The sequence below is a fragment of the Lynx rufus genome, unplaced genomic scaffold (assembly GCF_022079265.1).
Source record: "Lynx rufus isolate CCGP_SWC_20201006 ecotype Redwood Valley unplaced genomic scaffold, mLynRuf1.p SCAF_16, whole genome shotgun sequence".
Taxonomy (NCBI): domain Eukaryota; kingdom Metazoa; phylum Chordata; class Mammalia; order Carnivora; family Felidae; genus Lynx; species Lynx rufus.
In genome coordinates this window covers 11259253-11275208 of record NW_025814830.1, presented here as the reverse complement: position 1 = coordinate 11275208, position 15956 = coordinate 11259253, and the positions used below count along the sequence as shown (strand labels likewise).

The 15956-nt window shown below is 60.6% G+C and overlaps 1 protein-coding gene across 1 annotated transcript; it reads right to left on the bottom strand.

The window, feature by feature from the left end:
• Positions 1-20: 20 nt before the first annotated feature.
• On the bottom strand, positions 21-11362 carry CAPN12 (calpain 12). The gene is made up of 21 exons (XM_047078109.1): positions 10720-11362; positions 10328-10397; positions 10055-10173; positions 9757-9890; positions 8843-9011; positions 7686-7760; positions 7530-7615; positions 7385-7459; positions 6597-6760; positions 6277-6509; positions 5978-5989; positions 5639-5847; positions 5458-5500; positions 5301-5360; positions 4731-4788; positions 4292-4362; positions 4129-4191; positions 3432-3510; positions 351-467; positions 206-264; positions 21-112 (listed from the first exon to the last, which is right to left on the bottom strand). Exons 1-21 carry the CDS (start codon positions 10954-10956, stop codon positions 86-88), a joined length of 2160 nt encoding a protein of 719 aa, XP_046934065.1. The 5' UTR covers positions 10957-11362; the 3' UTR covers positions 21-85.
• Between the last annotated feature and the right edge of the window lie 4594 nt (positions 11363-15956).

Below are 15956 nucleotides of genomic sequence, written 5' to 3'. Positions count from 1 at the left end.
CTTCGCGCCAGAGCACCGGCCCCGCGTGCCGGGCAGAGGCGGAGGGGGGTCCCGGCGGCTCTTCCGCCTCTGGCCGCAGGTGCTGCTAGGAGAAGGTGGCCACCTCCATCCACTGGGGGAGAGAGGACCGCCGGCTCGAGGCAGAGGTCCCCGGGGAGGACGCCCACCCGGCCGCCCCGAGCCGCTCCCTCCGGCCCAGGCTCACCTGTCTGCGGGTCAGGCAGACGACGCCCTCGCCTCCCTCCAGCTGCCGGCTGCAGTGGCCTGTGCGGAGAGGGCGGGTTGAGCACCCGCCGCGGCGCGTGGGAGACCTCCTCCCCCTGGCCCACCCGCGCCCGGGCGGCACTCACGGAAGATGCAGGTGAGCTGGGCTGCGCACGACACGAAGCGCTCGAAGTCCACCTGCAGGCGGCTGTCCCGGTAGCGGCTGGTGAGGGCCTGGGTCAGCTGGTTGTTCAGGTGGAAGCCTAGGGGAGGCCACCGCTGAGCCTCGGCCGTCCCCGTGAGCCCCACCTCAGCGCCGCGCCCCACCGCGACTCTCCCCGGGGAAGACACCGAGCTGCTCCCGCCCCTCGAAGCCCAGCTCTGCCTCGTCCCCGCCGTGCGGCCGCGGGCAGCTCCCTTCACTTCTCCGTGCCGCGGCTTTCTCCTCTGTCAGACGGGGACGGTGACGGCCCCGACCCCGCGAGGCTGTGCGAAGATGCCCCACGTAGAGCTCAGAACAGTGGCACACAACGACTGTGTGTCGGTCTTATTATTCTTTAAATTCTGGTGAGTTTCTGCTAATGGACCCTGGAGGATGTTTCTGTGCAGCAAAACGTCGTCCCACACAGAGCCTCTCTTCATACTCCTACCAGAGGCAATTTCTAAACTTTAGAAATCACCTGATAAAAATCACCTCTGATGACACATCTCAGTAGGCTTTTGACAGACCGCATTGCAGGTCAGGTAACCCTCCGAGAGGCAGGGCTGCAGGACGGCTCCCCCTTCCCCCACGTGGCCACATAAACGCAGTTCTGAGGACAATTTCATGGGCTTCTGCCGCCTCCTAAAGCCCATCTCTGCCCCCTGTTCTGTGCCTTCATTCACCAAAGAAACGCTTGTCTGGTGCCATCACCTGCTGGGCCTTGTGTGAGGTGCTGTGAACGGCCCGGAGGAGGTCGGGGGCCTGCAGCCCCACCCTGGCAGTGTGACCTCCCACAGCCCCCCGGCCTTCATCTGCCCTGAGCCAGGGGGGACCCTGGCCGGAGGAGGTGGGAGAGCCCAAGAAGGGGCCAGAACCCCTCAGCTGCCCCCTCACATTCCTACTGACCTTTTCATGCAGACTGCTTCCTCTGGCCACTCTCGTGTGCTGCCTGGTGTGGGGTCCTGCCCGGGATCCCCTGCCGCTTGGGAAACCCCTCACGTGGTTCACTAGGTCCCTGCGGCCCCTCCCCAGGGCCCCCATTGTCCTCAACCGCCCAGTGGCCTTCGCAGACCACGCCTCATCTACCCCTCCAACCCCTCCTGCACTTGGACTTTGCGCTTTGTCTTGCCTCCCTGGTACGCCATGTTCCTTCTGCCCAGAACGCTCCTAAGCCTTGTGCCGCCTCCTTCAGGGAGCCCTCTCCGATCCCCCCGCCCTTCCCGCCTGCAGCGTGGAGCACCTCCTTGGCTCCCTGTGTCCACCCCGTCCCCACCCTGACCCCTCTGGGCTGTCCCTGTCCGTGGTGGCTCTGGAAGCCGCTAGAAGTAAGGGAAGGGTTTCCGGTCACCACCAAACCCCCAGCGTCAGCCGGCACAGGGCCAGGAGCAGAGCAGGTGTCCGGGGAACACGCGGAGTGCGGCTGAGCTGCAGCAGGTCGCTTCTCTTGCTGACCTCCCGCCCCGAGACCGCCCACCATCTCCAGGGGCCCCTGGAGCTTGCTTCCTGCTGGTCCCCTCCCCGGCGCTCCCTCCTCCATACACAGTGGGACCTTCCCTTTGCTCTTGGCTCCAGCCCCCCACATACCCTGACCTTGGACTTGCCTTATCTCCTTCCTCTCCTACATATTAAAAAAACGATTTTTCAAAGAGCCTAGGTCCTCATGAGGCCTCATAGAGCTTTGCTTTCTCACCCCACTGATCTTTCCTGTCTGACCACTGCCATCTCCCCACCCTCCTCCTCTGGCCACACCAGCCCCCTCTCTCATGTCCATTACCTGACCCCTTGAAGCTGTTGCAGCGGGGCCTACGCTCTGATCTCAGGGCCTTCGCACAGGCTGCCCCTTCTGTCTAGACCACACCTGGTCCTGTGTCCCTGAGGTTCAGTCTCCCTTAGCACCCTGGTCCTTCCCTGACCGCTGTGTCCCAGGCCACCCCCCCCCCCACACACACACATACACCTGCTTTCTTTTCCCGCCATAGCATGTGTTACCATCTGACCCAGATGATCTTGTTCGTCACCTGTCTGCGGCACCAGAACGTCAACCCCCACCCGCAAGAGCGCTTTACCAGTCTTCTGCCTAGATTAACACCAGGCACGGACGAGAGGCCCAGTAATACGAACAGCACAAACCCTCCATCACCCCTCGCTCTCGCCTCTGCTTCTGTCCGCCCAGGACTCCATTTCTGTCTCTGTGCCACACCTCCCACCCAGCCTTCTATCTGACTCCATCTCCCCTCCGCTTGGGCTCTTTTCTTGCATGTCTCTGGACTTCAAAGGTTCTCCCCCAGGGCCCCCCTGCCTCTCAGACTGGGTCACAGGCGGTCAGGCTTGCCTCCCATCCCTCGTGTCTCACCCTGGGCTTCGCTGTGGCAGATGAGCCCTGGGGGGGGGGGTGGCGGGGGGGGGCGACAGGGAGTTCCCTTCTGGTCCCAGCCCCTTCACACACACAGGCACATCCCTAACTTGCTTCAGAGCCCAGGGAAAGCCTTGCTCCCTGGCTCCGCCCCCTCGGGCCGGATTTCGTGCTACACAGAGGGAATGAGGCTGTTCCTGTCCTGGAAGAAGCCAGCCTTTCCTAAACCTTTGCCGGGGCAGTAACTAGAAGCAGCTTCCCCCCAGCGCTGAGCCCTGCGGGCTCCTCCCAGCTGCCCTGTGTCCTGGCCATTTTACACGGAGACTCCCTCAAGGAGATGGACTCAGGTGCCCAGGGCCCCCCAGGGAGTAAGTACAGGCAGGATTCCAGCCCAAACTTAGGGGAATATGGGCCATTTTACCACAATGCCCTGGGGACCGGTGCCCGTCAGACACGGGCTCCCAGGCTTCCCCTCTCTTCCCCTTCTGGGAGGCCCTGCTCCAGGCCCCCAGCACCCTCCCAGGCCCATCCCCCCTCGCGCCCCGTCTCCCGGGGGCATCCAGTCCCGGCCAAGAGCTGGCAGCAAACTAAGGTGAGCAGGCAGCCAGGCCTGCGAGAGTACAGCGGGTAGGAAAGGGAGCAGACCCGTCCCCGTGGCACCCCCGCACGCACCTGCCGCATTCAGCGCCAGCCTCAGCTCGTACGAGTTCATGGTTCCAGAGGCGTCCTCATCGAACTTGTCAAATGTGGCCTGGGCGGGGAGGCACGGGTCAGTCCCACCCCCCGAGCCCCCAAGCCCCCTGAAAAGGGGACCTTGGAGGCCAGTCAGCCTGGGTTCCCACCCAGCTCCCTTTCTTCCTGGTTTCGGGCCCTGGGCAGGCAGCTCTACCACTTTGAGCCCGTTTCCCAGTCTGTGAAATGGGAATACTAGTAACAGCCGGACACGTCGGGATTCCACCCACCAGGGGCTTCGAGAGGGCTCGGCACAGGGAGGCCCTGGACCACTCCCTCCTCCCGGGGCCGGAGAGGCGGGAATTAACACCTCCCGCTGGTAGACAAAGGCCCCTCAAGGGGAGGTGACTTGCCTAAGGTCTCAAGGCCAGAGGGGGGCCGACCTGGGAGCCGGATTTCAAACCAGGACCAGAGCCTGTGTTTTCCACCCCTGAGCCACTTAGTGCCCCTGGAGGGACCACAGAAGGGCAGGTGGGACAAGGCCAGATCCCTCCAAGTCGTCCCTCCACGTTGGTATGATGTGGTCCACTTTCTCCTCCCCTGGGGCCCCGCGAGCCCACAGGGCACCTATGTCCTCGTTAGTAAAAGTGCCTTACCTTCCGGGAGGAGGTGGCTCCCCCAACCCCCCCGCCCTTACCTGCCACTCCAGGAGATGGCCCCAGAGCTGCTGGAAGTGGTGCAGGGTGAGGCTTCGCCCGTTCTGGGGATGGGGCATCTGGTTAAAGTCATTGTCCCCAGAAGGGGGACACGGGCCCCAGCATGCCCATCCTCCCTGTCCAGGCACTGCCCCCCTCATATACCCCAAAACACCGCAGCAGCTGCTCACAGGTCCTGAGCCCAATCTCTCGAGGGGTCCGGGCGTGGGACCTGGCTGCAGGAAACAAACGAAGCCGAGTACTTCCTGTGAGCTGGCCGTCATCACGAGTGCTGGGGACTGCCGCTACCCCCTACCGCTGTCCGCACGCCAGCAACTGAGGCTCAGAGAGCCAAGTGACCGCCGGGAACTGGCAGAGTTCCCCAGGCAAGGGGATTCCAAGTCCCCTCGTGGCAGCTACGCCCCCTGCCTCCCTTCGAGAAAGGGGGTCCTTTTGAGCGGGGTGGCCTCAGTCCTGCCACAGGCCCCACACATGGGAAGACGCTGTCAGGCTGAGTCCAGGGCTCCCGTGACCTGACTCCCAGCAGCATCATGAATTAACACACATGGGGGGTCCGTGGGGTCCACCCCGGTCCCCGACTCACCAGGCTCCAGGGCGATGCTTAATAAGGTCTGGAGCTGAGGGGCGCTGAGTGCTTCCTCCTGCTCAAGGAGAGAGAAGGTATGAGGCCACTCGAGCCATTCGACAACACAGCACAGCTGGGGGCTGACCAAATTAGCATGCTGGGTGATGCTGGGGACACCGCAGTGACAGAGAGCTCATGGTCCAGGGAGAGCTAGAGACCTGTCCCCAGAGCAGACAGGGCTGCAGTGGAGAAGCACTGGGCCCCTGGAGTCCACAGCAGGCCTGCAGTTGACCAGCCCCGGGGGGAGAGTGTGGGAGAGCTTCCAGAGAAGGGCATGTTAGAAAGATGAGGCTTTAGGCGGGGCAGGGGGTGTGAAGGGAGAGAGGGCCATCCAGGCAAAGGTACACAGACTGAGCAAAGGCCCTGAGGCAGGGAAGAGCTGTGAGCATTTTGAGAGCAGAAAGTCGGGAGATTTAAGCACAGAGGGACGGAGAAACTAAAGGAAAATGAGACACCCAGGATGGTGGGGGGGGGGTCGGTGTCCAAGGGGAGGGGTGGACCCCCTCCGTCCGGTCCCCCCATCCTCACCTCTCCGGCCAGCTCCTGAAATAGCTGCTCCAGCCCCAGCTCCAGGGGAACGTAGGGGACCTGTGGGGCAGGGCGGGGGTGGCGTGGAGTTTAGTGCCGGCCCAGAGGACCCCCACCCGGTCCTGCCCCGCAGTGCCCATCCCCTGCAGCCCCTCACCAGGAGGGCGTGCAGGTCGGCGCTGATGACGTCATCGATCTCCCTGCAAATGACACAAGGGAAGTGGGGGAGGGGACGCGCTCCCCCCACCCGCGTCTGGGGCCCCGAGCAGATCCCCGCGGGGGTCCCGGGAAGCGGGGCCCTGGGGCTCCCGAGGGCGGGTCCGGGTGCCCCGGCTCACACGGCGGTGTGGCGGCGCTCGGAGAAGACGCGCAGCGTGAAGTCGGCCTCGTCGCCGGCGCGGGCGGCGCTGGGCACCACCAGGTAGTGGCCGGGGCGCAGGCGGCAGCGGCGGCTCACGTCGCGGCGGGCGCAGAAGGGCGAGCGGTCGGCGCGCAGCAGGCCGGGCAGGAGCGCGCGGCTGCGCGGGGAGTCCCACAGGCCCAGCAGCTGCGGGGCCAACGCGGCGCGATCGTGACCGTGACCCGGGCCGCCCGCGGTCACGCTGTCCGCCCGCCGCCCTGGCGCCGGGTGCCCGAGCCCCCGGGGCCGGGATCTGGGGGTCCCCGCCGCGACCCACCTCCTCGGGGATCTGTAAGGAGGAAGAACGGGGCGAGTCAGAGCCCCCCACACCTCCCTCTTCTTCCCATTCCCCCATCATCACGCCCCTGCCCCTCAGTCCCTGCCCCGGCCAGCCCATCTGCGACCCCCGCTGGACCCGGCTCCTGTCTGCGCCCTCAGCGACCTTCCCTGCCCCTCGTTCCCCACCCCCCACCCCCATGCCCTCGGCTCTGTCCTGTCTCTGACCTCCACCCCTTCGGCCTTCCCAGCCCCTCCACGCCTGTCCCCTGCTGCTTCCGCTAAGCCTTGGGGTCCCACCTGGAACACGTGGAAACCCACGGTGAGGTAAGTGAGGCCCTGGGCCCTCAGGCGCCTGCGGTTGCGCTGGATGAGTGACAGAAGGACGGTGCACTTGGGGATGCGGCCACCCCTCGCAGGGCCCCACGCTCCTGCCGCCCCCCAGCCCCCCCAGGGCCCCTCCTCATCATCGTCCTCTTCCTCATCGGGTTCCAGCAGCGTCAGTCGGAACTGGGGGTTGGTCCAGAAGGTCTCTAGCGGAGGGGAGAGAGAGGGGGTCACCCGGCCTGCCACAGCCCTCCCCCCCTTGCTCGCTTCTTGGGGCGCCCTCCAGGCCTCACCGTTGCCGGGCTGGCTCCCGCCAGAGTTGAAGCCCCGCACCCAGCGGCCTTGGAAAGTGTGGATGTGCCAGCCACCCCCCGCCGGGCTCGGGCCCAGCACCTCGGGGCTCAGCGAGCAGACCTGGACGGTGTTGAAGCATCGGACGAAGTCCTCCAGCCCCATCCTGCCGGGTGGCCAGCGCTCAGGTCCTCCCCAGCCGCCACCTCCCCGGGGCCCCCGTCTGCCAAAGACCCCAGGATGACCCCCCCCAACCACAACCCTCCCCGATTCCTCAAACATCGCCAAGTACCCATCAGTCCGCCAGATGGTACCCGCGTCTCCGGAAGGGACCCCAGATCGCTGAGCCCCCCAGCTCCCCCGGATCTCTCCAAGTCCCCGGCAATGCCCCACAGACAACCGAGCTCCATACACTCCTCCTCGATATTGCCAAACTGCCTTCGGCCCCCAAACGTCAAGACCCTCGGGCTCTCAGCAGCTGGTATCCTTAAGCCCCTTAAAATGCCCCCGACACCAGCAAGCCTCCTACAATGGCCCTAAGTGTTAGCCAGCCCCCTTCAGCCTTCCAAAGATTACTGCTCTTCCCAGTTCCCCTAATATTACTGCGAATTCTTCCTCGACTCCCCCAGATAGAACCCAACCCCGAAGTTACCACCACATGGACAGTTTCTAGCTGTTAAGACTCGTCCCCGTGAACGAGTCCCATGTCCCTTCCAGCAGGCTTCGCCCCCTCCCTGAGCCCCGTCGGCCTGGCGCTGGTCCAGAGGCAGGGCTGGGCTGGGCTCCTCACCAGAACTCGCCATCCTCCTTTTTGACCAGCAGGGCGTCTCGGCACTCGGCGGGGAGCGCGTCCCAGCGTGGGCAGCTAGGGAGACTGGGGTGTGAGGGGAGGGCGGGCGGGTCCGAGCCCCCCACCCACCCCGGATCCATCCCACCTGTCGCTCCAGGCCCCGGTCCACTCCACGCGGCCCCATGGGTTCCGCAGCCGCAGCAGCCGCACCTTGGTGAAGCCCAGGGACACCTGAGGACGGCATCATCCGTGGGCGGTGGCGCCGAGGCACCCCTGTAGCCCGTTCGCGGGGGATACTCACCTTGTATGTGCCCGTGACTGAATACGCGTGTCCCTTCACCAGCCCGTCTTCGGTGCGGTACTCGCCCCGATCACTCTGGGCGGAGGACAGGGGATGCTGAGGCCACGGTGGGGGGACAAGAGAGTGGCTGCTCCTCTCTGCCCCGCCCCCCTGCCCCCTTCTCCTGCCCCCACAGCAGGAGTCAAGCAGAGCTCCGAGAGGGGCGAGGGGCGAGAGGGCCTCGGATGGGGGAGTGAAGGCGAGAGGGGAAGGAGAGAGAGGAAGAGGAAGATGAGACAAAAATACTTGGAGAGGACAGAGACGTAGACAGAGAGAAAGATGCAGGCCAGAGACTGAAAGAGGCAGAGAAACCCAAAGGACCGGGAATCAGTAACTGAGCACAGGATTAAGCAAATGAATGAGTGAAGGAATTAGACCAATTCAGCGAATGACTATGTGATGGGGTCACAGATGAACATATGACTCAAGCTGAGCCCATGAAAGTCAATCCTAAGACTTTTGCTGAAATTCTCAGAAAGAGGCTTTGCCTTAAAAAAAAAAAAGTGGGGGCGGGGGCGGGCGCCTGGGTGGCTCAGTCGGTTAGGCCTCCAACTTCAGCTCAGGTCATCGGCTCAGGTCATGATCTCGCGGTCCGTGAGTTCGGGCCCCGCGTCGGGCTCTGTGCTGTCAGCTCAGAGCCTGGAGCCTGTTTCAGATTCTGTGTCTCCCTCTCTCTCTGCCCCTCCCCTGTTCATACTCTGCCTCTCTCTGTCTCAAAAATAAATAAACATTAAAAAAAAATTTTTTTTTTAAAAAACCACTTAAATAATAATAAAAACCGCTGGGGTGGTAGGAGGGACCCGCAGTTGTGGGAGCCCTTTGGAGCCCATGACAGGAATGCCCGCCCAGGAATGAAACTAATCCGGAACCAGGAATAGAAAAACACATTCTCAACATCCACTGGATGAGCACCTGGATTCAGCTGTGCCTGAAGCCCGTTTGGCTATGAGAGCAAATACATTTCCTTTTGACTTGCCGGAGTTGGATGGGTGAGAAAGGCCAGCCAACAGGGAACAGAACGGAGAAGAAGGCGCAGGAGTCCACCCCCCCCACCCCTCTCAAGCCCTGACTGTGCCCCGGTCCTGATGGGGGTCCCCACGGGGGTCTGACTCTCTCACCAGGGCAGTGGCGCCCACGAGGGACTCCTTGGCCAAGGCATGGCGCAGGGCGGAGAAGAGGCCTGGGGTGTCTCGCCTCAGGTAGAGTACCTCGCCCACGCCGCCCGTGAAGTCCACGAAGGCCTCATTCATGTGGCCGCCTCGCATCACCTCATAGGAGCCGTGGAGCCTGTGGGGGCAGGTCCGGGGTGGGAACGTCTCAGGCACGTACGGGCATCTCACGCACCGTCCCCGCCCCGGGACCTGGGGTCCCCTGGGGTGTGCGGGTCCAGGGGGCCACCCCTGACATCTGCAGACTCCCAAGGCGGGTAGGGGACTGTGGCACAGTCTGGAAGCCCCTGGAGATCGGACCTGTGGTCCCTGGGCCGCAGGACTGTGTGATGTGGGAGATCACAGGAGAGCTCTGCCAGAATTGTGGGCGTCCCGGGAGCCGTGTCTGAAACTCTGAGTCTCCGGGAGATGTCTGCGTTGGGGGTGATCTCTATGGGGCCTGTGGGGGATTTCAGAGCCACAGGGTGGAGAAAAGCAAAGATCGAGGGTTCCGTGGACTCCACTCAATATTTGGGAGGTGCTTTGGGCTTCCCAGTATAGTAGGAGAGATTTTTTCTGGATTCTCAGGTCCCCCAAGGGGGGAGATCTTAGCTCTGGTGGCTCCAGGGCCCGAGAGAGGAGATTTCAGGCTCCTGAGGAATCGCGAGTGTTGGTGGGTCTCTAGGAACGTTTTGTGTGAAATGTGGATAGAGGGAGGTATTGATAATTTGGAGGCCCTCAGGGGATGGTGTGACCTCAGGGGCCTGGGAGCCGTGACGTGGTTGGGGACCCTTGGCGGGCTGTGTAGAGGGTCCCAGCCGTCCGCCTCCGGGGACCCCTTGTGGGGTGGGGCCTGCCGGCCGGGACGTGTTCTGAGTCCTTACTTGGCATAGGCTTTTTCCAGGAGCGGAGCCCAGAACTCGTTCCGCTGATCCGAGCGCACGAACATCAGCTTCCCGTCACGCACCGGCAGCCTGTCGTCCACCACGACGTCCACCCAGCGGCCAAACTGCCAGAGCTGGTGCGAGAAGGGCAGGGTCCAGGCTTCCAAGGACCCCATCCTCCGACCCCAAGCCCTGCCGCACCGGCCCATGAATTACAGCCCCAAGGGGACAGTGTCAACGGTGACATCCATGTCACCGTGGGGGAGACTGAGGCATGAACAGAGGTCCTGAGCTTTACCTGGAAGTGGAAGACACCTGCGTAGCCCCCTTGGAACCCCTGTCCAGGGGGCACCACCCGGCACAGGAGCCGGGGATACAGAGTGAGGGAGGCAGCGGCCGCAAGAAACCAGCAGTTACCTGGGGGGAGAGATGAGGACTGGGGGAGCCCGGAAAGAGGGAGACTGAGGCGTGGGGAGAGGAGAGCCTGAGGGGGAGAGCAGGGGCCGAGCCGGCAGGGTCCCAGCTGCAACTTGCCAGCTCCGGGGGCCCCAGAGGGGTTCAGTGGTCTTACCTAGACGCCCCTGACACACGTCTGTTCGGCTCATATCCTCACAGATGAACTGGGGCTCGGCGCAAAACTCCTGGGGGGGGGGGGATTCCAGGCCTCAGCCAGGAAAGGGAGGGAAGGAGCAACTGAGAGGTCCGATGCCTGGGTCCCCTCCTGCCCTCACTGCTCCAGGGCAATGAGCGCCTCCAACCCCGGGAGAGGCTTGTAAAGCCCGGGGACAGGGATTCGGCTTCCCTGGGCCTCGCCAGACCCGGGAGTCACAACAGCCAGCCCTCCTCCTCGTATCCGGGGCTCCCAGTCTCCTCCTCCCTCAGACCCAGGGGCCCAGCCCCCACAGCCCCCCCCCTCCCTCAGACCCAGCGGCCCAGCCCCCACAGCCCCCAGCCACACATTACATGGGGCCTCAGCCATTCCACCCCTTTGGCCTTCTCCGAGTCCGGCCCCAGCTCATCGTAGCCAAGGGCATCGGGGCCAGCAGGGAAGTAAGGATCGCAGAACAGGATTCCCTCATCCAGGCAGGCTGCTCGGATTGCCTCGTATCTCTGGCCCCGAAAGGGCTTCGGGCCCCTGGTTCCAGGCCCCGCCTCCTCGTCCACCAGCTGGATCGTGACCCTCCTGCTGCCACACGCCATCGGGACACTCTGGGCTCCCAGGCTGGCCCCCGGGCCCTTTAACCGCCTGAGTCATGGGGGTGGGGCCTCCCCTCCATCAGAGCTCCGATGGGGGTCTTTAGGCAGCGAGGAGTCTTCCCTTGTTAATACTAATTGATGGTTTGGGGTGCTAGGCAGCGGGGACGCCTCTTCTGTGGTTTCCTCCCCAGGGCGTGGGGCCTTCAGTTGTGGCTGGGCCAGAAACTTAATGGGCTTGGCCAACAGCAGGAGGGAAGGCGGGCAGAGCTGAGGGACAGAGAGTCCCGGAAGGAGGTCAGTGTGGGGGTGTGTTTCTGCCATCTCGTCCCTGCCTCTCCCTCTGTGGAGCTGGGGCCGCAGGGGTGAGGAGGGCGGCGTGTTTATCCTGCGTGTCTCCATCTCTCCTCGTCTCTCCATCAGACGGCTTCTCTCTCTGCCGTGGTGTCTCTCTTCTCTGTCTCGGCCTCACTGTCTCTGTCTCTGTCCATCTCTGTTGTCTCCTTTTGTCTTCCTCTGCTTTTATTTTCGCTGTTGTTGTTTTTAGCTCTGTTTTAGTTTTTGTCACTATATCTGTGTCTCTGTCTGTATCTCCCTCTGTCTCCATCCCTCTCTCCGTATCTCTTTGGGGGGTGTCTCGTTCTCTCTGTACCTTCTGTCTGGTGCATGCCTCCCAGTCCGTCCCTCACCACCCTTTTCTCTGCCCCTGTAGCTTCTCAAGTCACTCACGGTGGACCCCGGGCCCCCTCTGGCTCGCTCCTCCTGGGCCACCAGGACCCTGTCTCCCCCTTCCCCGACACGGCAGACCTCGGCCTGTTTGCCCCACACAGGGCTGACTGTGGAGGGCCCACTCTGCACCTACCTGCCCCGGGTCGGGAGGTGGGCCCACCATGACCGTGACCGTGACCGTGACACCCCACCCTACCCACGCGCTGCTCAGGGTCCAGTGGAGCGATATTTCCCCAAAAGGAAGCTGGAGCCTTTGGAAGACGTGATAGAAATTGGTTCTGAGAGGCCACAAACTCACCAGTCTGGGTCCTGGCAGACTTTTACCCCCAGCGGGGGTCCCCTGCACTGTCACCTCTGTGGCAAGAAATGTCCCTGAGTCCTCAGGCATTCTTCCCTCCGAATGGACCGAAAGACACTGTCTGAGCCCCTGGCTGTGTGGCCACCAAACAGGGATCATAAAACAGGGTACCGTCCTGTAGAATTGCCAAGGCCACCCACTCCCCCCCCGCCATGTGAGGCAGGTGACAGTGGTTTGGAACACCTGCCAGGGTTAAGAGCCAAGGGGCTGGGGTTCATGCCACTTACAGACTGTGTGTCTTGGGCAAGTCACTTAACCTCTCTGTGCCTCAGTTTCCTCATGTCTACAACAGGAACGATAATAACAGGACCAACGTCAGAGGGTTGTCGTGAGAAGCAAATGAGTGAACCCGCGGGACATGTTCAGAGCAGCACCTGACACGTGGATGCTCAGGAAACAGCTGTTCCCAGTGCATCTGAGGCCCCCATTCCCACCGAGAGGTCACAGCCCTTTCCCCTGTTTGCCCCCCAAGTACTACTACTAACAGTAGGAGGAAGCATTGAATAAAACCTGACACCTGGCAGTGAGCAGGAAACTGCCTGTGGAGACTGCCTGTCAGATCTCAGACCGTTTGCCACCTGCCCGGCCCCTCCTGGCCTCCGTCCGCAGGTCCCCACAGGTCCCCGCTGGCCACAGCTCTTCCTAGCTCCCTGCCGGCTGCCTGCCCTGGTGCAAGGCTCTGATCACATCCCACGAACAAGAGTTCGCTTGATTCTCCAGCTCCCTCCTTACGTCCAGGGTCCCAGATACGCCTTCCCCCGCCAACGAAAGAAAAACGCATTGATGCCAGAGTCGTCCTGGACGTCTGTTGCTTTGGGAGCCGAGTATCCTCCACCGCTTTTTCTGGAATCGGCACCCCGAATACGTTTTGGGGATCCAAGGGTCCTTTAGTCTCAAGCCGTGCGGCTCCAGGACGGCTGGCCCCTCCCCCTAGCTCCGGGGAGGGGCGTCTGACCCAAACCAGCCAATCGGAGCAGCGCAGCCCTGGCCACACCCCCCTGCTATTCCCCGGGGAGACTCCGGACACGGGGCTTCTCTTTCTCTGGGGCCGTGAAGCTGGTGGGAGGTAAACCCGGAGCAGCCACACTCCACCTCGGCCACCTTTGTCCTGAGGCCCGTCCTGAGAATGAGGACAGCGCTGAGCAAAGCACCTCCAGGCGACAGGGAGAGAAAGATTCCATAAACATAGTCTCTCAATGCGGATGTGCTTGAAGCCAGACTTTTACATTCAAGGAGCCAAGAAATTCTGCCCCTCTCTTTTCCCCAGTTTTAATTTCAATTTAACGGTCTTTTTCTTTGTCGCTAGAAACCAAAAGAAACCTTTCCAACTTTCCGGGCATGATTTCTGCAACCATGCCCAGGCCATTAAGACCTATATATATATATATATATACCTAACACACTATCATGAAAAGGAAAAGCCCCACTCCCGGGTGCAGGAGGTATCTGTTACACACATAACAAATGGCAAATGCTTACTTTTTTTTTTTTAATTTTTTAAATGTTTATTTCTTTGAGAGAGAGAGAGAGAGAGAGAGAGCAAGCAGGGGAGAGAGAGAGAAGGAGACACAGATTCCGAAGCAGACTCCGACTCTGACCTGTCAGCACAGAGCCCGACGCGGGGCTCACACTCATGAACCGTGAGATGACGAGGAACTGAAGTCAGACGCTCAACCGACGGAGCCGCCCAGGCGCCCCAGAGCATGGCTTGTTTTTTGGTTTTTGGTTTTGTTTGTTTAATATTCTCCCACGTGTAGAATTCCTTCTGAGAGGTTTTCTTGTAACAAATTACCCAGTAGTGAGCTTGTGTGAGGGGAAAGTCCTGCCTCCAATTCCTGGCAGCTACTGATCCCTCCCCGGGGAGAACTGAGATCTGAACACAATACCGGGCTTACACCGATTAGCAGCTAGAGGCGAGTGTGCTGGAGAACGAAGGCCACCCCGACAGGGGAGCAGAGCGGAGACCTGCCCCGTAAAAAATAGCTTTGCAACCTGTCCTATAAGGTGGTTTTTTTTTAATGTATATTTATTTTTGAGAGAGAGAGGGAGAGGGAATTCGAGCAGAAGAAGGGCAACGAGAAGGTGAGAGAGAGAATTCCCAAGCAGACTCTGCACCGTCAGCGCAGAGCCTGATGTGGGGTTCGAACCCACGACCCATGAGGTCATGCCCTGAGCTGAAATCCAGAGCTGGACCCTTAACTGACTGAGCCACTCAGGCGCCCCTGATGTAATTTTGATGAAGTCCCCGCAGGCTATCCTTCTAGGTGCTCTGAACTCACCTTTCATGAAAGGTTCATTTCAGGGGCACCTGACCACATCCTTGAGGACCATTCAGTTAGCCATAGAGCTAACCAGACACCTAGGGTCCTTCTGGAACCATCGAGCGATCACAGGATGATTTAGAATTCATGCCTTGGGCACCATTCCTGAAGGTGAATGATGAAGGTTCGGTAGATTCTGTTATTGTTTTTTGTTTGATTATTTTAAATGTTTTAGTTTTATTCTATTTTGAGAGAGACAGAGAGAGAGAGAGAAAGCACAAGCAGGGGAAGGGCAGAAAGAATCCCAAGCAGGCTCCTCACTGAGGATGCGGGGCTTGAACTCACGAACCATGAGATCATGACCTGAGCTGAAGTTGGACGCTTACCCAACTGAGCCACCCAGGCGCCCTGAAGGTTCACTGGATTCTTACATGCTGTCCAAACAAGGGTGGGGAGTATCTGAAATATTTGAGCCAACATTGCATGTTACCAGTTTCACCAATAACAGCCCATTTTTACACACATTACATTAACTTTTCTTTTTTTAAGTAAACTCTATGCCCAACGTGGAGCTTGAACGCATGACCCTGAGATCAAGGGTCCTTTGCTCTACCGACTGAGCCAGCCAGGGCACCCCCACTAAGTTAATCATTAATAAGCCACTCGACACACAAATGAAAACCCACTTCTAACATTCGTCATGCTAATTAATGGAGTCTCTTGTGTTTCTCAAAGGTAAATAGTTGAAGCTTTTGTAGTAATTGTCTGTCGGACTTTTCACCGCATGCTGGCTATTTTGGAAGTGCGGATTTCGGCTTAGGTCACCTGAGGGTCCCTAGAGCATACCTTAATGACACATGTAGACAAATGACCCAGAGACAAAGAACTGCCTGTAAAAGGGCTCTTGTGGACCCTGAGGCGATACCCCCAAAAGGAAGTGAGGGGGGCAGGATTGGGCTGAGGGACGACTTGGTTGAGATAAGCCTCAGACAATGCTATGAGACTTGGAGCCGGGGTGGCCACTCTACTGCTTGTCCCCCGTTGAAGCAATGGGATCAGGACCCGTTTTATCTCCCAGGACCATCCAGTCACTGGCGGGGATCAGCCGCTGGGAGGGGCATGACCTTGGGTGAGGCCGTTCTCTGTGACTGAGGGCACATCCAGTGAGGGACACAGCGGAGAGATGTAGCAGCCTGAAGCCCCAGCCTCCTAGCTCTGTCCCTGACCTAGCTCAGGTCATGATCTCACAGTTCGTGAGTTCGAGCCCCGCGTCGGGCTCTGTGCTGACAGGTCAGAGCCTGGAGCCTGCTTCGAATTCTGTGTCTCCTCCCTCTCTGCCCCTCCCCCACTTGCTCTCTCTCTCTCTGTTTTTTTTTTAATTTTTTTTTCAACATTTATTTATTTTTGGGACAGAGAGAGACAGAGCATGAACGGGGGAGGGGCAGAGAGAGAGGGAGACACAGAATCGGAAGCAGGCTCCAGGCTCTGAGCCATCAGCCCAGAGCCTGACGCGGGGCTCGAACTCCCGGACCGCGAGATCGTGACCTGGCTGAAGTCAGATGCTTAACTGACTGCGCCACCCAGGCGCCCCTCTCTCTTTCTCTTAAAATAAATGAAAAACATTTTTTAAAATGCATATAGGGGCGCCTGGGTGGCTC

Excerpts from the sequence above, each read along its gene's own strand:
- CAPN12 (XM_047078109.1), bottom strand. The coding sequence starts at position 10,956 with ATGGCGTGTGGCAGCAGGAGGGTCACGATCCAGCTGGTGGACGAGGAG. Across the intron at positions 6,510-6,596 it reads CGGGAGCCAGCCCGGCAACG|AGACCTTCTGGACCAACCCC; the intron begins GTGAGGCCTGGA and ends CCCCTCCGCTAG. Across the intron at positions 4,192-4,291 it reads AGCTGCTGCGGTGTTTTGGG|AACGGGCGAAGCCTCACCCT; the intron begins GTATATGAGGGG and ends CCCCATCCCCAG.